This window comes from Maniola jurtina, chromosome Z (assembly GCF_905333055.1).
Source record: "Maniola jurtina chromosome Z, ilManJurt1.1, whole genome shotgun sequence".
Taxonomy (NCBI): domain Eukaryota; kingdom Metazoa; phylum Arthropoda; class Insecta; order Lepidoptera; family Nymphalidae; genus Maniola; species Maniola jurtina.
The window spans coordinates 8,519,693-8,540,911 of NC_060058.1; the positions used below are offsets into that span (position 1 = coordinate 8,519,693).

A 21,219-nucleotide genomic window follows, 5' to 3' on the forward strand; every position below is an offset into this window, starting at 1 on the left:
ATTAGGTACTAACGTGCAAAAAAAAATGACTCGCATTTCCCCAATAAAGGTGCACATTATATTTCATAACTTAAATAAATATTCTAGAGAAGTACCTTACATTTATATACATTTATAATATGGCTACTCTGCTCATACTTAATAGGTGTAAAAGGATACTCGTAAGGCAGATTAGACAATCTAACAAAAAATCATAGAAAAACTTAAAAAAGATGAATTTCAACCTCCAACAGTAAATAAACGGAAAAAAACCTAAGAAAATAACTATTTATGAGTAAGAACAGAATACTGAGACGTGTCTTAATTTTTAAGTCTCTTTATAATTACTAAGATCATCCAAGCAGCGAAAGTCAAAACTAAAAACACAATCACTTAACGTTTGGAACACTCTAAGGCTGAGATCTATAGACAGTACTCTGACTTTGTTCAGACTTCACACGTTACAATGAGGCAGCGTTATATCACTGACATACATTTTTATTTGGCTCGGTTTAGCGGAAACTTAAAGAAACTTACTTAAATCTGAGCAAAGTCGAAGTACGCTCTGTAAATTTCAGCCTTAAAGTGGTTTCAGATCAGCTTTTTTGCGCATATAAGCTCGTTTTTGTACGCGCGTGTAATTGGTGTGAATCGGCCTTAAGGATGCGTAGATATATATCCACGCATCTTTAAGGCCGATTCACACCAATTGCGTACACGTGACAAGTGCGTAGTGACGCGCGTAAACCCTTAACACACCGGGTTACGCATACGTCCACGCTGGCAAGCGGTGTGCCATGTTTCATACGCGCTACCTCTACGCTTACGCAGCCTGTGTGAACGAACTATTAGTCACGCGCGTGCCTAGTGTGTGCTTAGACGCGCTTATAAGCTCGATATTTATTTATTGTAGGTACGTATAGAGTTATTAAGTGCCGAAATTAACCAATAATTAAATCAATTATTTTGTTTTAGCTCAAAAATCATATCTCAATTTACACATAAATCTTTAAGCCCGTGTCTATAAAATTTTATTCATTAACTTGGTTGCTTAGAATTCAATTGAGAATGAAACTACGTTTGTACGGGAAGTGAAGGATAGACTCCTCTGTTATGAATTAGTCTCGCAAAATATATTGTTTGAATACTGCTATATACACGCAGCTCGAGCAGGTGAACAATATACACGGACCGATCGGTGCGGTTGCGTGTATGACAATGAAATCAAGATTGTATGTTGCTCCGCAGAAGCATCAGAACTGATTGACTGTATAGCCGTCCCCGCACATGCTTATAATTTATGTCAATATTAAGCTTGAAGTTTCGAAACTAAATTCAGAAATTGATGTATGTAATAATTATAAATCATAAGTAAATAATAATTCCGAACATTACAAATCTTGTTTAGAAAAGGTGCTGGTAACATCGACCATAAAATTGCTTTGCCACCAACCATAACTATTTATTATTATATTATTATTGTATGTAAGTATTTTATTTTGGTATTTATTGGAAGATATTTGTGTAAATATTATTGTGTAGCACTTGTATTAACCATTTTATAAATCTAGTACCATGGGACCTATTCCACGTATTTATGCACCTTACTCACAACCTGCACGGGGAAGCTGGAAGAAATCTCTGTTTAGAGATAAGCATTTCCTATGTACATAGCTTAATTTATCTTAACTTTGTAACTACAATTTTGGTACATGAAAAATAAATATATATATATATATATAAGGTTGAATGTCGTTTGCACATCATAAAACCACAAGGTCTATTTTGGCTCACCTACCATGTTATATTTATAAGCTTTTGAACTAAATTTTATGGTCGACTTTGTATATGGGTGCCGTATAGATTTAACGATGGCCACTATTCTTTTGATTGAGTAGTTATTTTCGTACAAACTTTGGTTTTATTTTGATGCAAAAACTTAACGGAAGATTTCGATGAGAAAGTAATTTACTTACGTGTTTCAAGTTTTAATTTTTTTAAGTAGCTACGTGGTGATTCGGTGTGAAAATTATTATTTATCGTTTACCGTAGTAATCCACGTGAAATAGAAAATTATTAAACAAATATTGAAATTTCTTTAAATATTGTTACCTACGCTCTTCAGTCTTCGCATGGTTCAGTTTAGGGGTTTCCTCCAATTTAAACCTGAAATATTAATAAACCTGTTCAAATTTAACAACCTCAGCTATGAATATTACTTTTCGCATAAATACAAAACGTGTTCGGGGCTTTTTAACTACTATTAGAAAATATAATCTGCGCGACAAGATGCCGAAGAAAAATTACCCGAGCTTACAACGGTAACTATTTTGTGATAGTAGAATTGGTAAGATTATTATGACGACCAAGGATAAATCTAGCAAAAATGAAAACCGATTCTGAAATTGTGTTTTAAAAATAGCGTAGATACAATAAATAACAAAGATAATTTCTGCTAGATTAGTCCCTCGCCAGTGGCGAAAAATGTAACTAATAGAGGCAGAGAAATTTAATGTAAAGATGGCTATTCCATCGTTTTCAACCGACTGCGCAACGCGAAGGAGTGATTATGTGTGGTTTATATGTATTATGTTATAATGTTTTTGTCCCTTTGAGATGTTCTAGAAACTAGGCTAACTGGGACCGATTTGCAGCTCAGCAACAGTTTTCCTCAATATTGCGAGTGTCAGATATCAAATTAGTGAAAAAAATAATATGGCACCCAATTTGGACGTCATACTGGGATAAAAAATGGCAGTCAGCGGGGACAGCTAATCGACGTGGAAACCTACAATCTATGAAATAATAGTGTTTTCTTTTGGAATTTCAAATTAAATGTACCTAGTATCAAAAATTATATGATATATATTTCCGAACGCGCATATCATACGCGCCACATGCCATACTTTAAATTATTATTAATATATATTAAAATTGTGAGAAACTTTATTGCAGTAGTCAAATAAAAAAGACAAAGTTAAGATAGTTCATCGTATTCCAGAATCTTCAGCTGACTCTGCAAATTATTTCAAAGGCTTTCAATCAAATTTTCTTTTCGCTTGACTTCTTTAGTTTAAACGAGACCTCTAATAATTCAATTTTCGCTTTAGGGACCACCGTTAAAATCTCGCCGGCTTTATCAATTATAATATTATTTTAAACTACCCTACTTCTAGCATTCTACATGCCCCATAAATAGTGATAACATTTAAGTTCCAAGCTGTTGCATACATGACTCATGATACAAAACAGTACATTACTTTCTCTTCAAATTACCAAATAATATTATTAACTATTTTTTTCCTTGTCTTCGATTACAAGAGGGCTTGAATGTATATATTTTGCAATCGTCACTAAACTTTATGCTCAAGTGTTAAGTATGGTTTATAATAAAAAGTTGTTGATATCATAAAACTTTTTGCAAATATGGTCACTTGACCGTTGAGGTTTTGTTCCTGACTCTTAATTTTGAATTAATTCTAAATCGATGGCTTTAATTAACATATAACATTTCTGACCGTCAGTCTACGAACCAAACAGTATTGTTTATTACAGTGTTACAGTTTAGACCACTATAATCGTATAAAATGTCACTTTTTAGTTTAAATTTGTATGATAACGTCATTCTTATGACGCAGGTAATTTATAGGCTAATAATAATTATTGTTTAGTTCTGATTTATTTACTGTTACGTACTTAATGATGAGATGATTGGGGCAATGGACGTATATTCACCAAAACATAAAATTGTTATTTTTAAGTATCTAAGTAATGTTTATTGCACTATATACTTAGTGTAGAAAATCATTTATCAAATACGCGAACTTCAATTAGAAGGCACTGCCGACCTAATTATTATTTAAAATTACAGTCAGATTCAGTTCGATACATATTTAATGAAGGGGTAAGTTACTTATCATTTTTATTATGTAAATCAAAAGTAATCCGAAAAGATAAAAAATATGAATCAATCTTAATTTTTTTTACATGCAACACCTTATAAGTGAACACACTTACTTATTTACATGAAATAAAGACCAAAAATGGTTTCAAAATTCGTGAAGAAGTATTTAAGTTATCGTTTATTGAAAAGTGTAAATGTTTTTTCATGATTTAGGATTCTTGGTGTTTAAAAGGGTATTGATAGATGTGCAAAATTGTAAACGTGTAAGTCTAATTAGTTTCTGAGTTATGGTGGGGTCGAAAGTAGCTTAAAATGGTTTGTGTAAAATATTATAGTGCCAGTGCGTCGCCGTTTTGATTAGAGAAAATGTTTTATTAGAACTTGGTTTATTAGATATGTACTAGAAACATAAGATGCAATATTGAAATATTCAATTGTAACTGATAAAATTTGACAGATCTTTGTGCACCTTCCTTTACCTCCTCAAAAACACTGTAGTGTTGATTTTGGGGTCAGTAAAGTGACTATTAACTTATCTAATAAAAGATCTTTAATCTTTAGCTATCACTATTGGTATATTTAGTAATTTTTACGGATTCGATAAGATATAAAAATACGAAAGGAGTGTATAAATTTCCCATAGAAAATTACATTTATAGAAATTTTATTCCTAACGAACTAAAGATATTTTCGCTGTACCATTTAATATTTTGGGTTATTTCGTTACATAGAATGCTGATGAACGTACTGTAAGCAAAATAATTAAATATAGTAAATTGATGATTCATATAATCATATCGAAATCTTCACTTTCATAAGAAATCTATCACAACATAAGGTATTTTTTATTATAATATATAAATCAATTAATTGTACCGAATGAAAAAAATAGACAAAGTAGTACCCAAAGTTGATCGTTTAAATTATTTAATTTAAGAAAGAAAAAACAAAATGTTAATTCACTATAAAAAAAAAAAACTAGAAAATTGAAATGTCTGATAAATTATTATGAGATAAATTATGCTTCAGCATTTCTAGCATGAATATTAATGTTTTATGTAAACATAATTTCACTGATAACGTAAATATATTATTGAAATGCAATTGGAACGTATGCATTGGCTTTAACACTACAGCCACACTAATACTAGGCTTATGGCATGTGAACAGTAATTGACATTTTAACAAATGGGCAATCGCATTATAATCACCAAATCATTGACACATACGGACAGCGATAGCTACTGTATTTTTTATGTAACATCAAATTATAAGGTTGATTACTTACTGTAGTGAAAACTTTGTCGTGTAACCGAATGTGACATTTTTATATTGCCACAATTATTGCGATATTTATTTTATTATTTTATCTTATACAACGAAATAAAAGTAGGAATGATTATTATGCAGATTTAGACCTTTCTAAAGTCCTTATAAAACTAAAGTTCAAGTTTGGTAGCATGCGAAAACGTCTTTATTTGATTTAATAAGTAATATATATATATATTGAGGTGAGTTTTAATCAGGTATCTGTGTGGCAGCCACCCGAATCATTAAACATAATACGAAGAATTTTAGTTCTTAGAAGTTCTTATCTAACTAAGCCAAGATCATTCTATCAGTAGCTGCTTTCTTATCATCATACATAGGTTGCCACTTTAAAAGAATCAACATGAACAAAGTTTCCTATCTTTTATGGTAGTGCTAGTTGCCACAGAGATTCCTGCTAGCCGATTGCAGAAAAGCTGCATCAACCACTGTTAAATCTAAATTAGTGTGATTTTGCTGCAACAATACAATCAGAGGCGATTGCGATCGCCACACTGCAGCTGGCATTATAGCAAAATCGACCACGCCTGTTCAAAATACAGCTCTGGGAATCTATTAACAAAAATATAAAAAATCAAGCAAATAAACAAACTTTGTTCAACATCGTGAGTGGATTTTGTACAAAAGCTACTTCACCTGAATAATATACATATTATATGATAACATAGTAACTATGGTGTCCATTACGGACTACAGTTCCCGCCGGCGTTCACTGTATAGCTTAGTGCGGCCGCGACGGGTGACGGACGATACATCTACGTATACATTGGGCGTACAGAGTACATGGGGAAGATAGAGCGTCGGGTTAATGTTTGACGTATGTGTAGATGACAATGCCGGCTAGTATGAATCCGAATGTGATGGTGAGTGGCTTGTATAAAGACCTCTTGAGTGCGCGCCACCGCTCGGCGTCGCGGCCGCGCTTCTTCATCACGGAGATGCGGTCGGCGAGCTCGCGCGTGCGGCGCCGGCGCAGCGCGCCCGCGCTCTCGCCGCTGCAAACGACCAATCACGTCAACAAACAAGGCTTCGGTACCATCGTGCAAGAAATAACACTTGTTGATTTGCATTTTGCTATAGCAGTATTAGAAATACACATTCGGTGACAACTCTCTACCCATTACGGTACATACGGCCCGCTGATAGACAGACAAACAGTTAGACGGACGGATGGAGGGACAGCGGAGGCGTAGTAAAAAGGTCCCGTCAGCACCCTTCGAGTACGGAACCTTAAATTAAAATTTCTACCACCTTCCCTAGCGCAGTGGTTTTACGAGTGGGAAGGACCGAGTGTGATTTCCGGGAGGGATTATGTTTTCTAAATATCTCTGGTCTGGTCTGGTGGGAGGCTGCGGTCGTGGCTAGTTACCACCCTCCAGAAGAAGCGATGCCGCCAAGCAACTTAGCGTTACGATACGACACCGTGTAGAAACCGATAAGGGGTATGAGTTTAATGAAAACTGCCATATCCCTTCAAAGTTAGCCTCATACTATTTTAGACTTGATTACCGCTTACCAGATGATATCCCAGTAAGAAAAATAACAATTATAGGTATAACGCATAACTGCGTGGGTTTCTGCGATAGTGGAGCGCTGTGGACTGCGGGATGGGTGATAGTAATTGTCAGCAGTTGATGAATCACTAAGCTCTCGCGTCACACCATCACACCACTCCCTAATCGACGAGAACTCACTTAAGAAGTAAATGTTTTGTAATCCTGATGTTGTTTATTACGTACCTCTCACTGGGAGAGGCAGGTTCGTCGTCTTCATCGTCGGCGGAGGGGGTCGGGGATGGACACTCTCGCACGGGTGGCTCCTCATCGGAACTCGAACTCTCCGAGTTGTAGTTCAGGTTGCCTGAAAATTACCAAATTGTTATTGCCAGGTATCTGGCCATTCTGTCAAAGGTCGACGTATCATACTGGAAGACCCAAGTGTGGACTTGCGCATTCTCCACAACTTTAAGACACACTTACATGCTTCTGCTCTTCAGGCACCGGGCAAACATTTAAACATGTTCTGAACAAGTGCCCGTGCTTAAATGCATGTACTCGTAGGTTGAAACCCGAGTTCGATGTTGATGCAGAAATCACAAGCTTAAACTGGAATTTCCTCTTACGTGGTGAATGAGCACAGGCCTTTGGGCAGTGGCAATTCCACGTTTATTGGCTCCGCTGGCGTCAATCACACACTTGCGCTCACAAACAACAGTTTTAACAAGGTTTCAACATTTATTTGTACAAATTAGCGTCCTATTTCGCTATAAAACCAAAATTCCCCGACTTTTGCGTCGACGTCACAAGGGCAGGGACTTAAGTTAATAAATAATTTAATGTAGGTAGTTATAATTATATAAAATAGTAAAATAATAACAAAATTTCAATAAAAATAAATAAAACATTTAAGGACCCTGAAATATAACCTATACAAAAACGGCAAAATGCAATAAAAACTATGATTTTTTCATTTCATGTGTTTCACGATCAACCCATTTCCGCCCCACTACGGGTCTCCTCTCAGAATGAGAAGAGTTTAGGCCATAGTCTGCCACGCTGTCCCAATGCGGATTGGCAGACTTCACACACCTTTGAGAACATGGGAACTCTCAGGCATGCAGGTTTCCTCACGATGTTTTCCTTCACCGTTAAAGCAAGTGATATTTAATTGCTCAAAACGCACATAACTGAAAAGTTAGTGGTGCGTGCCCGGGATCGAACCCCCGATCTCCGATTGGGAGGCGGACGTTCTAACCACTAGGCTATCACAGCTGTGAGTGTTTGTGTGTGAGTATTTTTTTGAGAGATTGAGCATATTATGTAGCATACAACTCACCGAGCGAAGCACTGGTTGGTATATTGGGAAGCGGCCTCGCGGGGGCCCTGGTGAGGCTTTCGGCGCGCGGCGGAGGAGGCGGCGGCGCATCCTCTTCTTCGGCAACGGCAGAGTATATGCTCTCATCCATTTTTGGATCTTCTTTCTGTGGAATAACAAGTTTAATCAACAAAATATAATTTTATTGGTTTTGACTCAATACCATACCATACCGAGACTCTAATCAACAGATCGACCGACACACTTTCGTAGTTATAATATTAGTATGATAGATTTTCAATTTTGTTTCATATATAACTTGAACCTGATTGACAATTGCTAATATTTGATAATATACCTAAATATATGGTAATTTTACTAATTACTTACGAAATTCGGATCGAATCTCTTGTACCCTTCGATAATAGCTTGATATGAAAATCGCAATTGGTCTGGAGTTTGTATTAAGCCCATACGATCCTTGCGCATTTCCAATAGAACTTGCTGGATATTAACACTCTCTAAACCTTCCTTTTCAATCTGAAAACAGATAAACTAATCAATAGCAGCATGTCATAATACTGAAATTCTTACCATAAATTAAAAGTATGCATGAGTTAAAACAAATAAACTTGATAAATTTGGTTATACCCATTAAATTATCTGGCTACTTTTGTCCTGGGAAATCAAATGTTTCCATGGGATTATCAAAAACCTAAATCCACGCAGGCGAAGCTGCGGGCATCAGCTAGTCTCTAATAATATCACTCACAATAACAAGGCACGAGTCCACCAAGCAGAATGTCCCTGACCGGCCGATCCCCGCGCTGCAGTGCACCACCGCAGGGCCCACGTTGGAGTCGAGCGCACCCGAGGAGCGCACCTTCTTCAGAAATTCAAGGAATGCCACTGGCGACGAGGGTACGCCGAAGTCTGGCCACGTGGTGTAATGGAACTGTACCACTTCACGACTTTCACAAGTTTCCATATCAAAGATCCTAAAAAGAATACCAGGAGTTTAGTAGACAGGCGTTTTCTTACGCTGATCGTCACCGCTGTGGGAGCAACGCGAAACTATAGTCAGCGCCGACTGTTAATCATGAACGCTTTCTAGTAAATCATAAAGCGCGTACGCCCGCACAGCTCTGCGTTGTTGCTGTCCAGTTAAGATTTTTTATTAAGTGCTTCTATTTCTTTACGGCTGAAAAATTGAATCAATATTTGGCACAGAGACAGCTTGCATCCTAGAGATAGCAATATGATACTTTTGTATCCCGGAATTATTATCAACTAGTAAATTATAATTATTACATATGAACTCTTACTCACCTAAAAACTCGTGTAGTATAGTAGCTGCAATCCTCTTCACTTATTTGCTCTACAGTTAATTTGACGTCGCTAAGAATAAATTTTTCCTCTTCCCCAATGCCGTGTGGCCAATACCAGTGGCATTTCTTTTCATTCTTCTCGATAATCTTGTTGAGCATTAGTATTGCACGGCAATTTTGTTCCCAGACCATAAGCCAAAAATGACCAACGGTGAATGCAAGCGGCCCTTGTGTAAGAATGTATTTCCGATTCGCTCGGTCCATCTGGTAACAAATGAACATACTCGTTAGATGTTAAAGTCGAGATGTGCCTACATCCTTACCTTGCCTGATTATGGTGAACCAATTGAGCACTCCATATTTGGGTGGTAAAGTACAAGTTCATATTTTTTTGTTCTACCCTGTCACCCGAATTACTCATTGCATTGTGATGAGTCTTGACCTTTTTTTGGTTGAAATATCTTTACCTTTTTGTGGATCACCCGTTGTAGAGCTATTGAGGTTATTATAGTTAGTTAGTTCTGTAATAAATATTTGGGATATTCTTACCTTTACGAAATTAGCGTTGATGTAATCTACTTCACATCGCTTCAAGATAACACGGCTGTGATCATATGGGTTCACATCTCTGTACCGATTTAAAGGCTTATTTTTAGGTTTTTTCGCTTCTAGACATGTGTACGTGTAAGATTGACACTCTCTCCCAATTTTCTGTAATGTTTAGTCCAATTAAGACCTCATTAGTTATCATAATGGAACAAAGAAACACAGAACAAGTCCATGCACATTTAGTACTATTAAATTTAGACCTTTAAAATCCTCAAAAGAATTAAATAAAATTAAAATTATATTTTTTGGACATCTTATGGCTAATATTTATTTCATGAGGAACAGGGACAAAGAGACCTAGAGTTTGATACCTGAGATTCAAACTGTAACAATTTAGAAACAGGTTCTTATGACTACCTATAGTGTAAACACTTTGTAACAAAGGACAGAGTAATTTCTCGTGCTATAGTTTTCATTATAAAGAAAAAAGTAACCAAATTTACATTTTTTTAATTTTTTCAATATGAACATTAATTTTTTTTATACTAGCCATACAATTTCAAAGTTGGTTTATGACTTATGATGATGGGTACCTAGACTGTTTAGTAACAGACTATACTTTCTTAAAGACAATGCAACCCAAGAGAAATAGTATAAAAAGTTTTTCATTATATGAACAACTTTATGAAGAGTTTATACTGTAATTAAAAATTAAATGACTTGTGATACTTTTACCAATGTATTTTTAATTAGTAAATATAAATAAACATTATGTATTATTATAAATTATCTTAGGCATATCAAGCGGATAAAAAAATTTAGCAGTAAAGAATTTGATTTTCTTAAGACATTTAATTTTTTTTATAATTTTCCTATAAATGTTAAACTTTGGTATTCTTTCTCAGCTTGTTTCTCTTCGGAAATATTGGGTAGTCATTTATAGAACCATTTTTCATACTTATCTCAAAATAAAGTATTGCACACAATGCTTTTCTTTAAATACTTTGTTGGTAACATTTTGTTCTATATGATGTTGATTGTATAGTAGATTAGAAGAGCTTTAATATACCAAATGAGTTAGGGTATGTACCTATAACTTTTTATGTAGCTACTTTTAAATAAAACCGACGCAGTGTCTTGCTGTATCTGTAGTGTATGAGTGCTGTCTTCAAAAGGCTGTCTATTAGTACATGCTAAATACATACAGTGAGACAACACCCATATTATTTGCAAACTGACTTTATGTTGATGAGACATATCAGATTGTTCCCTCCCCAATCTCATCCCTGTGATCCCACAGGATTGCTCTCTCTAGAAACCTCTACTGAACCAATGTATGAAGTATCTTTCTAGGCTGTGTTTTTACTTGTTTTCTCATTAAGTTTGATCTATGTTTTACATTAAACCAATTAAATTTAAATTGACAGTAAGTATTAAAATGATAGTTTTTCCGCAGGGAATATGTTATGGAGGAAATAATTTTAAGAGTCTATTAATCATTTAAAAAAAATCTACTTTGTTATTTTACTTTTTTTATAATGATGTAGTATCATTTCAATGCTTTTTCAGTCTTAATTTATATCATCATATTCAGTTAAATATAAAGATAAAAACGGGCCCATATTAAATATATTAATTGGTTCTCATTGTAAGGCTAGTTACTTTTGCGTGGCATACGCTACGTTAAGCAACGCGTCATTAATCTTAGTAGACAAAACTTACCTGGTAGATGATAGGCCACGCATTTCTAACCGCTATGTCCATATATTCCGCTTCAATGTTATTTGAATTCATTTTGTCGTCGTTCATAGCTCAACTATAACATTTCAAAGTTGCATTCAGAACAAAGTGATACTAGTACAGTAGTAAGAAGAGGGTACAACAAGCAGCCGGATGCCGCAAAATTCACGGATCTGGATTTAGTTTGGAACAGATCTAAATAAAAGCATGTAATTTGTATTGAATCGAATCTTCATTTAGTTAATTGAAATCGCAGAACACATCAACTTTAGGTGGAAGGAAATCAAACGGTCTCTCGTCAGAATGGATTCACCAGATTTACAGTAGAGAAAATTCACACAAGTTCCTTCACAATCACAAAATACAAATTCAGTTTCACAGAGAAGCGGTAAATGCACAGATACTCAAAGAGTATGTAATCGCTACGTTTCTATCTAATCTATGGTTTTATACCTTGGTTTTATACAATAATGTCTGTGGTCTGGGTCTGGTTATGTCACAGACTAAGTAAATCTATGATCGAAGGGTTGTCTAGGGCATGGTACATGTTCAGCGATTTTTCGTAACTAGTTTAGGAGATAGGTACCTAGTTACCTATGATTTTTTGAATGATTTTTTTCGTAATTTTCATTCTTCAGTGGTTTTTATTTTTTTCTCCTTCTGTTGAACGTTTCTGGTCCTTTTTTTATTTGTGGTAATTAATCACTATAAATTCAAATATTGCTCACTTAAAATACTCTATTCAAATAGGGTAATATTATTATAGAGCGAAATCCTACAGAAATTGGGTAAAACAAAAATCGTAAGTAGAAACACTGCACTGCTTACTTAGTTGTCACGTTGTCACGTCACCCTCTGTCAAGAACGTCAAAAACGCAAAAACGTCACTTGCCTTCCAGATTTTCCTTTTTCAAAATCTGGGGAACCTTGGGGGCCTGACCATTACCCTGGCTCTCGTCAAATAGTAGTATCTTTCTTGCCCCGACTGAACGTATAAGTCAATGTCTCTGATCAATTAATCATTTAAATTTTAGTGCAGTTTCTTACCTGGGTGGCACGGTACCTAATTAATTTGTTGTACCTAGTTATTTAAATTCCTCTTAAATATTAGTTAATCCTTTGAAATGGCGTCGCCGCGTACACGTCGTAAATTGAACTCCATACGTACGCAGGATGAGAATCACGTAAGTACCTTCCTACCTATATAAAGTATATCTATAATATGTAAATAAGTCTGTAAACTGCCGTATGGTGCCTCTCATTGTAACGACTATGAGACTCAGTTATTTTGTCCCATTGACACTTGACAGAAACATGATAGGGTAGCTGGTAAGGGGCAAAATGGCACTTATAAATTTGAATGGAAAGATTGAAAAGAGACCTAATTTATTAATATATACTTACTCAATTTTAATCCATACAATATTATATATGCAAAAGTGTGTCTGTCTGTCTGTCTGCTACCTTTCACGGCCCAACAGTTTAAATGATTCTGGCGAAATTTGGTACAGACTTAGCTTATATACTGGGGATGGACATATCACATAGGCTATTTTTTATCCTGGAAAATCAAACAGTTCCCATGGGATCTTTAAAAATCTATATCCACATGGATGAAGTCGCGGGCATCCTCTATTATTTAATAACTTTTTTCCGAATTGATTTTGAATCAAAATTTATATAGATACTGGTTACAGTATTGTCTGTGATTTAAAACTATTTTGGTTCATGTCCGCCTCTTTCGACAAAGTGAGTCAGTCATTCCCGTTTACCTTTGTTAGTGTGCCAGTTTGTCCTCTACCAATATCGAAATGTTAACTAATGTGACAAGATAGAATAATGACTTAATGCAAGTGGTTTCCCTTTTAGAAATGTTTCGAATGCGGCACTCTGAATCCACAATGGGTGTCTGTGAGCTATGGTATTTGGATATGCTTAGAGTGCTCGGGTGTTCATCGCAGCCTTGGAGTTCACTTGTCGTTTGTCAGGTCGGTCACAATGGACAAATGGAAAGAAATTGAGTTGGAGAAAATGATGGTAAGAGTAAACATAATAATTAAAATAATATCATCATCATGATCAACCCGTTGTAGGCCCTCTACTGAGCACAGGTCTCTTCATGAAATGAGAAGGGTTTAGGCCATAGTCTACCACACTGGCCAAGCGCGGATTGGCAGACTTTGCAAACCTTTAGGATTATTAAGGAGAACTCTCAGGCATGCAGGTTTCCTCACAATGTTTTCCTTTGTTCACACACACACTGACAAAGTCATTGATAAAATGTAATTATTGATAATTTTGGAATTATTTATATTTTATATTGCCTGTAACACATTTCCTCTTTCCCTTGCGTAGGTGGGAGGCAATTCAAAAGCTCGTGAATTTTTTGAGAGTCAACCAGATTACACACCAGAAATGAAAATTCAGCAAAAGTATAACACTAAAGCTGCAGCCATGTATCGACAAAAAGTAAGATTGTGCCAGAATTTCTACTTAAAACAGTAGATAAGTGTTTTTCTATTGATTCAAAAATATTTATGTAAATAGATTCTGTAAATATAGATATAATAAGAAAAAAGGTTGAACTATATTTTAAGATAAATTAATTTGTTTTATTTGCAAATATTAAGTATTATTATTACTAAGTATGATTTCTAATAATATATCATTCAAATAAGAGAAAATCACAAAACAATTTAACAATGTATGTGTATATCCACCTTTTTATGCATATTATTAAAATAAAATGATTCATTTTTAGGGTTTTGTACCTCAAAAGGTAAAACGGAACCCTTATAGGATCACTTTGTTGTCTGTCTGTCCGTCCGTCCGTCGTGTCTGTCACGAAAATCAATAGGGTGAAAAGCATGAAATTTGGCAGGTAGGTAGGTCTTAGAGCACAAGTAAAGGAATAAATCCGAAAACTGTGAATTTGTGGCACAATTGTCGCACCTGGCCTGTTTTTGGTGAATTATCATCTTTCGTCCATGCTTTCTTACCTTAGGTATCCCATTTAAGTTTATTTTATGTATAGTTTATGAACACAGGCATAATTTATTATTGATGGTAATTATTTTGTTCAGATAACGTCACTAGCCGAAGGTCGTGACTGGAGTCCCTCGGACTATAAACCGGAAGTAGCTGAAAGGCCTTCTGACTGGAGTCAGTCACAAACTTTCTACTCATCAGCTGGTGATAACACATTCCACACCAGTGGATCTGACAATAATATAAGTTACCAGTTAGTATTTATTTTCATACAATGTTCAATATGTTTAATTTTATCCATATAATATTATTATTATTTAATGCGAAAATGTGTCTATCTGCTACCGTATTCACATGCATCTATGGGGATCCGCACTGCCAATTTATCTCGACAGTTGGGGCATAATCTCACGGACCCAACTGGCCATAGAGGTTGTACATCATCTGTGGAACCAGCTATACTGAGCTGTCGATCGTAATAATTTTAATTGTACGAGCTTCCAGGTATCTTTAAATAATTCCCGAAAATATTAACCGAAAATTTTAACACACTAATTTTCTACTTCTTTTTATCAACCATGGAGAAAACTCGTCAAGTGACAGTATATTACATTTTAAAAATGTATTTTAACTTGTTCATATAGCAGTGAATATGGCAGTGGGCGTTACACTGGGTTTGGAAATACATCAAAGCAATCTCATTCTACTCCTATGTCCCCAATGCACAGTGGCAATGAGATGGTTGATAACACTCTGGCATCTTTAGCTACGGTGAGTTTCTTATGTTTTTTAAACAATTAATGTTTCAAAGTTCGGACCCATTACTCAAACAGTTTGCGGCTGACTCTGAGCTGCGAATGGCGCGCATTTGTTGACGTTGACTAGATCTAATTGCGCGCTGACTGACTGTGACGACAAGCGAAACATACCAAACTGCATACAATACGCTACCTACACTAAGGAGCCGCGTTAGATATATTTCCTTTAGTTATAGTTCCTTTTATACGGTGAGATCGAGCCTTTCAAAAATAAGTTAAAAGTAAAAGCTTTTTTAATACGCTTAAAAAGCTTGAAACTTATGAAAACGAAATGTGTATGTCCAAATAATTGGATACTCGCTACGCTCGTGATTCTATCACAGAATCCTTCGCCCGCTCAGGGTTCAAACTAGGCACTCACAACAAAATGAACTTTGCTATCTTGTTGAACAAATAAGTATTATTTTTCTGCATCTTACCATGTACTAAGAAATAATTTGGATACAGTTATTTTAATATTCATTATTTTTGGTCAGGGCTGGTCGATGTTTGCGTCATCGGTGACAAAAGCGGCGCGCACTGCCACAGAAAGTGCGGTGCGGTACGGGGGCATAGCTACGCAGAAAGTGTCTGAGATGGCTTCCACTGTTACCGAGAAAGTAAGTGTAATCATAAAGGAGGATGGGACAAGTTGGCCAGTATATCCAATATAATGTCTTGCCTATGAAATGAAAGTCTATAGCACATGCTTAAATTTTTAATCTGGGCAGAACCCTGTAAACCAATGAAGAAAAGATATATCATCCCTTCAAGTGTAAACATGCATTTTTTAGTAGTATTAGCGGAATTAAAAGTAGTTCAGCTATAAACCTATATTACTTACTTAAATCAATCCAGTATGTGTGCTATTCTCAAAAAATGTTTTCACTGACGTCATAAATCTTTTTGGTTCATATGCTCATCAAGTACCTGAGAATATCAACGTTGTTGCATGCCACTTGCATTGCATTCAATCAAGCTCGGCCTCTCCACGCTCCGCATCGCAAAAGTTCTGCTTAGGTATCACCCTAACATTAATTACCAAAGTGGTAAGCTGACCAAAAATGCAGCACACCATGAAATGAAACACTGGCAACAACTATTCATTGATGATACATATATCTATTTTTTCATTGATGATACAGGTTCTCTAGCCTTCCGTCCATTTATTGAATTAGTTTGGGATGGCAGACTGTATATCATCCTGTTTGCACCCACTCTAGAGTATAGTAACGTTTTAGTATTATCAGAGTTCAGGGGGGCTATCGGCTAAAAATATATCAATCATTAAGGACAGCATGAATATCAAAACACGGTTTTTGGCCAATCCGATTGGCTAAAAATCATGTTATGACATTCATGCTGGCTTTAATGATTGATATATTTTTAGCCGATAGGGGGCCGGTATTTAATCATTTAAAAGGTTTGCATACTACTACGTATAGTATCTTCATGAACTTTTTTTCATAGGTGAACAATCGCGGTGGTTGGAGCTCACTTGGCGGCAGTGAATTGCGTCGCGCTAGCAACTCAAGCACTGCCTTCCAGTCTGCTAGCTATGGTGCCATGAAGAACTCTACATCTGAACCATACTCCAAGTGGTAATTTTTTTTTTTATAAAAAAGAATATTAGCCATTTTAATCATGACTAACATTCCACTTTCCCCTCCAACTAAGGCTAAAGTTTGTGCTAGGAGTGGGTACGACAATAGTGCAACGGCTGGGGTTTGAACCGCCGACCTTTCGGAATTCAGTCCACTCCTTTGAGCCTTTGACCTTGACCTTTGATCTTCTGACCTTTGAGCTATTGAGGCTTGCAAGCCTCGAAAGCTTGATTTGAAAGTGGGAAAACTTGAACTTGTTATATTTTCTTACAGGAATGAACAAACTCAGCCCGGTGTAGTGCAGTCTGTAGCAGCGCGAAACAACTTGGACTCTCGCGACCTGTCTCAGGTAGGGGTGTCGAGCCCCCCTCCCGACATCAAGAATATCACTATCAAGAAAAAACAAGATGATGAGTCGTGGGATTGGCTCAACAATTAGAATCTGGTAAGTTAATGAAAATACAAATTAATTACTGATTCGCATGGTTAGCCTTGCCTCTTTAAAGTTAGCAAGTGTAAATTAAAAATTAATAACACCCCCGACGAGTGAAGGTGTCAGTAACTAGAAAAAAGCTGATAACTTTCAAACGGCTGAATCGATTTTCTTGGATTATAGCTAAGAACACTCTCGATCAAGCCACCTTTCAAAAAAAAAACTAGATTAAAATTGGTTCGCTTGTTTAGGAGCTACGATGCCACAGACAGATTTCTTTTTGGGTCAGGGGTTAAAAATATGTTATACATTATTCTACTTGCTTTAAATGATGGAGAAAATCGTTTGAAAATTTAGAAGTCATAAAAGCAGACAACAACTTTGACATTAGCCACATGAACCGTTTAGGTACTCTTTGTCTTGTTTGTGATTCCACATTGGCACCTCATTGGCACCAAATCCAAAATGAATTACTACCCAATTATTATAGAACTACTTTAACTCTTGTATACATATTATATTATTTATTTACTTTTTAGTGTGATTTTTGAAGTCAGTTTTATTTCACAATTTTTAGTTGTCCACTGTATTAAAATTTGCTATGCCTGGTAAAAACGTACTGTTTACTAAGCTATTACACTGATCGCGAGCAATTTACTCTTATCCATTGAGGAGTTCTGCTCTCCATCTCCAAAGATATTCATCGCATCTTCACCAAACTAAAATGGGACCACCTCGGAAGTATGGCCTACCAAACAAAAAAAAATTTCAAAATCAGTTCATATTTGGCGGAGAAATCGCGTAACAAACATACGCGTAACAAACATACAAAAAAAAAACATACAGTCGAATTGAGAACCTCCTCCTTTTTTTGAAGTCGGTTAAAAATGTAATTTCTTTTCAGATGTATTTTATGGTTAAAAATATCTCAACATCCTATCGTGCAGTTATCATCGATGGTGGTGACATAGTAGCAAGAATAGAATAAATTAATTTAGTAAGTCATAATTTCTCTATATTTTGGTACAAAAATTTGATTGTTTAAAATGACTTAAATTTTATATTTTTTTAATTACAAGTACTTCGATTATCATGTGCTTTAGAATGTTTAAAATTTAGTGTACTGATAATACAAATGTTGGATTTTACGAGCCTTCTATAGGATATATTTCAAAAGGCCAACTGAGATGTTTTTATTATATATAAGACTAGCGCCCGACCGCGGCTTCGTTTGTAAGATTTCAGCTTTCTAGGTCTAAGGGTTTAGGCTGGATTTCGATGAATCAGTCAGTGAGTTAGGACTTCTCTTTTTGCGTATTTAATCAAAAATATGCAACATTATGTGTTTGTGCCCATCGTATATATTAATGCGTAGCATCTAATATATCCGATTCGGGATTTGTAAATTGTATTAAATGCCTTTTACATTATCCACAAAAAATAAAATCAGATCGAATAATATTAGCATGCTGTTATTCCTAATTAATTTTATTTATATTTGACATTTTATTATATTGTAACAACTGAAACCCTTAAAAGTGCTTCTAATAAATTGTAAATCGGTTTGATTGTAGTGTTCCCCATCTACTACTCAATGAAAGATAGGTGCAATAAATTTATTTAAGGGTTTCATTTGATTAATCTATGTACATACAAAAATAATCTGTTACTAACTTAATTTTTAACTATAGCTGGTCGATAAGACAAATCTGCGTCAATCAATGTTATAGTCTTAATTTATGGCAATATTACTGCAACAAAGCATTTTAGCTAATAATGAGAGAGTATTGGCCAATGAGGGGTGATCGTGATCGTGTCCTGTGTGATGTGACACACGAAACTATCAAACTGCGACGATAGGCCCCAGGATTTGAAACAATTTGACACTAAAGTATAGTTCGCGACAGGTCGACATGGCTAGCGGGGTATGAGGCGAGTCGTACGGGGAAAGATACTTCGCACGCCAGCACAGCGCCCGAGCTATCCTGATCCTAGTGCTGCATGAGTTCGCGTCGATAGCGTTTATTGATAATTACGTTGTTACTTGCAGTTTTGTGTATTGGAAATGAAATTCTGTTGCCTATTCCACGTCACGTATAAAAAACCACCCAAATCCGAATCAAAATCAGTAGTTTTAAAACTTGAATGAGGTAAAACTGGACGCATTCGTATCCATCCATAAACACTTTGATAGACAAGATGTCAATTACTTGCGCTCACTTCCCTTCCGATTCACCGTTTCACAACAAATGTCTATAATGTGTCTCTGTAATTCATAATTTATTCAAATTATGTATCATAAATAATTCCTGATCTATATTATTGTATCCAATCAAGTAAATATTTGTGAAGTGCATTCTCTCCTGCATTTGATAAATCCAAATACAAGAGTATCGATGGCCCGGTATGTGAAGTCACCTTGCTAGGAAATTGCCATGTCTTCCTGTTGCGAACAGTAAATGTTAACATACGCTTAACCACTTACTACTCTTAATGTGATTTTTATATTCCAATTTGCAGCCTACTTGTCATTTTTTGGATGATAAATTTTATTCATGTTGATGAATGAAAATATGCTAATAATAATAAATAATTATATTTACATTAAATAAGAATATCTTGGTAGCATTCATAAGCTTAGTAGGTAGATTATTATTTGGTGAACAATAATTATTATTATAAAAATCAGCCAAGTGCGAGTCGGACTCGCACACGAAGGGTTCCGTGCCAGAAGAACAAGTACAAGAAGTAGCACTTTTTAAATTTTTATAGTGTTATGGTGGCCATTTTGAAATTTTTATCATTTGTTGTTATAGCGGCAATAGAAATATACATTCTGTGAAAATTTCAACTCTTTACTTATTGTGGTTCACGAGATATAGCCCGCGGACAGATGGACAGCGAAGGCTTAGTAAAAGGGTCCCGTTGGCAGTCAGCACTCTTCAGGTACGGAATCCTAATAAAAAGATGCTATGATTGTATTATATTACTAAGATTCAAATTGTATATTTCCTTATGAATACTGTTATTACATTTTAACAGATTTATTATTTGTATTAAAATTATTATCTACCAGCTCTTAAATTGTAGAATATCTATAGGTAGCTCAAAACTAACTAGCGCAACAAAGTATTGACTAGACGCAATTTTTGAAATAACTGTTATTTTAATATATACGTAGTTTATAAAGTTTCCTGTTAAACCGAAATTCCTGTTGACGAAATTTGGTCCTGCCATAGCTTGCATTCCGGACAATCAAACAGATACCGCAGAATTTTTGTAAAACCTAAAATCTGAATCCACGTGAACTTAGTCGTGGGCTTCATTTTGGTGAGATGCTTGCCTATCATCCCAGAAATAGGACATAGGCTACTTTTTATTCTGGAGTATACTAGCTTCCGTTATATTTTAAAAACCTAAATCTAGCGAACAAAGTCGCGTATATTTTCTAATATTCTGCAACTGAAATAAAAAAAAAATACTAAAAAGTTGCCTAATTTCATAGTAGGGCAGATAGACATAGATTTTTTAAAAATGATTTCAAATCTACAGTTACCTTCTGATGTTTGGTGAAGTAATAAAAATAAACAAAATATTATTTTAAAGACAAATAACGTGCCTAAACTCCCTGCTATTCGGTTCTCAAAATTTTGATATGCGCGTGTTTCGGCTTTTGACTACATGATATTAAAACGTCCTTTTTCCTTTACCGTCAGTTTTTAACGATTTATGAGCTATACTACTCAGTACTCCG

At 35.4% G+C, this 21,219-nt stretch overlaps 2 protein-coding genes across 4 annotated transcripts; one reads left to right on the top strand and one right to left on the bottom strand.

Moving 5' to 3' along the window:
- Nucleotides 1-1,724: 1,724 nt before the first annotated feature.
- Nucleotides 1,725-12,036, bottom strand: LOC123880181 (tyrosine-protein phosphatase non-receptor type 61F-like). Of its 2 annotated transcripts, XM_045928155.1 has the most exons (9): nucleotides 11,626-12,036; nucleotides 9,904-10,065; nucleotides 9,356-9,618; nucleotides 8,799-9,024; nucleotides 8,417-8,566; nucleotides 8,048-8,192; nucleotides 6,952-7,072; nucleotides 6,097-6,207; nucleotides 1,725-2,145 (listed from the first exon to the last, which is right to left on the bottom strand). In XM_045928155.1, the coding sequence occupies exons 1-9, from the start codon at nucleotides 11,710-11,712 to the stop codon at nucleotides 2,088-2,090; spliced, it is 1,323 nt and encodes a 440-aa protein (XP_045784111.1). In that variant the 5' UTR covers nucleotides 11,713-12,036; the 3' UTR covers nucleotides 1,725-2,087. The 2 variants fall into 2 exon arrangements, with proteins under 2 accessions (XP_045784111.1, XP_045784110.1); XM_045928154.1 differs by lacking the exon at nucleotides 1,725-2,145 and having other exon boundaries at nucleotides 3,129-6,207.
- A 454-nt stretch (nucleotides 12,037-12,490) lies between these two features.
- LOC123880186 (ADP-ribosylation factor GTPase-activating protein 1) lies at nucleotides 12,491-20,979 on the top strand. Of its 2 annotated transcripts, none has more exons than XM_045928168.1 (9): nucleotides 12,491-12,827; nucleotides 13,513-13,680; nucleotides 13,999-14,112; nucleotides 14,727-14,884; nucleotides 15,276-15,402; nucleotides 15,926-16,048; nucleotides 16,899-17,029; nucleotides 17,306-17,482; nucleotides 18,370-20,979. In XM_045928168.1, exons 1-8 carry the CDS (start codon nucleotides 12,768-12,770, stop codon nucleotides 17,469-17,471), a joined length of 1,047 nt encoding a protein of 348 aa, XP_045784124.1. In that variant the 5' UTR covers nucleotides 12,491-12,767; the 3' UTR covers nucleotides 17,472-17,482; nucleotides 18,370-20,979. The 2 variants fall into 2 exon arrangements, with proteins under 2 accessions (XP_045784124.1, XP_045784122.1); XM_045928166.1 differs by having other exon boundaries at nucleotides 17,306-17,477.
- Nucleotides 20,980-21,219: the final 240 nt, after the last annotated feature.

Excerpts from the sequence above, each read along its gene's own strand:
- LOC123880181 (XM_045928154.1), bottom strand. The coding sequence starts at position 11,712 with ATGAACGACGACAAAATGAATTCAAATAACATTGAAGCGGAATATATG. Across the intron at positions 8,193-8,416 it reads AGAGATTCGATCCGAATTTC|AAAGAAGATCCAAAAATGGA; the intron begins GTAAGTAATTAG and ends GTTATTCCACAG. Across the intron at positions 6,208-6,951 it reads CCTGCCTCTCCCAGTGAGAG|CGGCGAGAGCGCGGGCGCGC; the intron begins GTACGTAATAAA and ends GGTCGTTTGCAG.
- LOC123880186 (XM_045928168.1), top strand. The coding sequence starts at position 12,768 with ATGGCGTCGCCGCGTACACGTCGTAAATTGAACTCCATACGTACGCAG. Across the intron at positions 13,681-13,998 it reads TTGAGTTGGAGAAAATGATG|GTGGGAGGCAATTCAAAAGC; the intron begins GTAAGAGTAAAC and ends TCCCTTGCGTAG. Across the intron at positions 15,403-15,925 it reads CTCTGGCATCTTTAGCTACG|GGCTGGTCGATGTTTGCGTC; the intron begins GTGAGTTTCTTA and ends ATTTTTGGTCAG.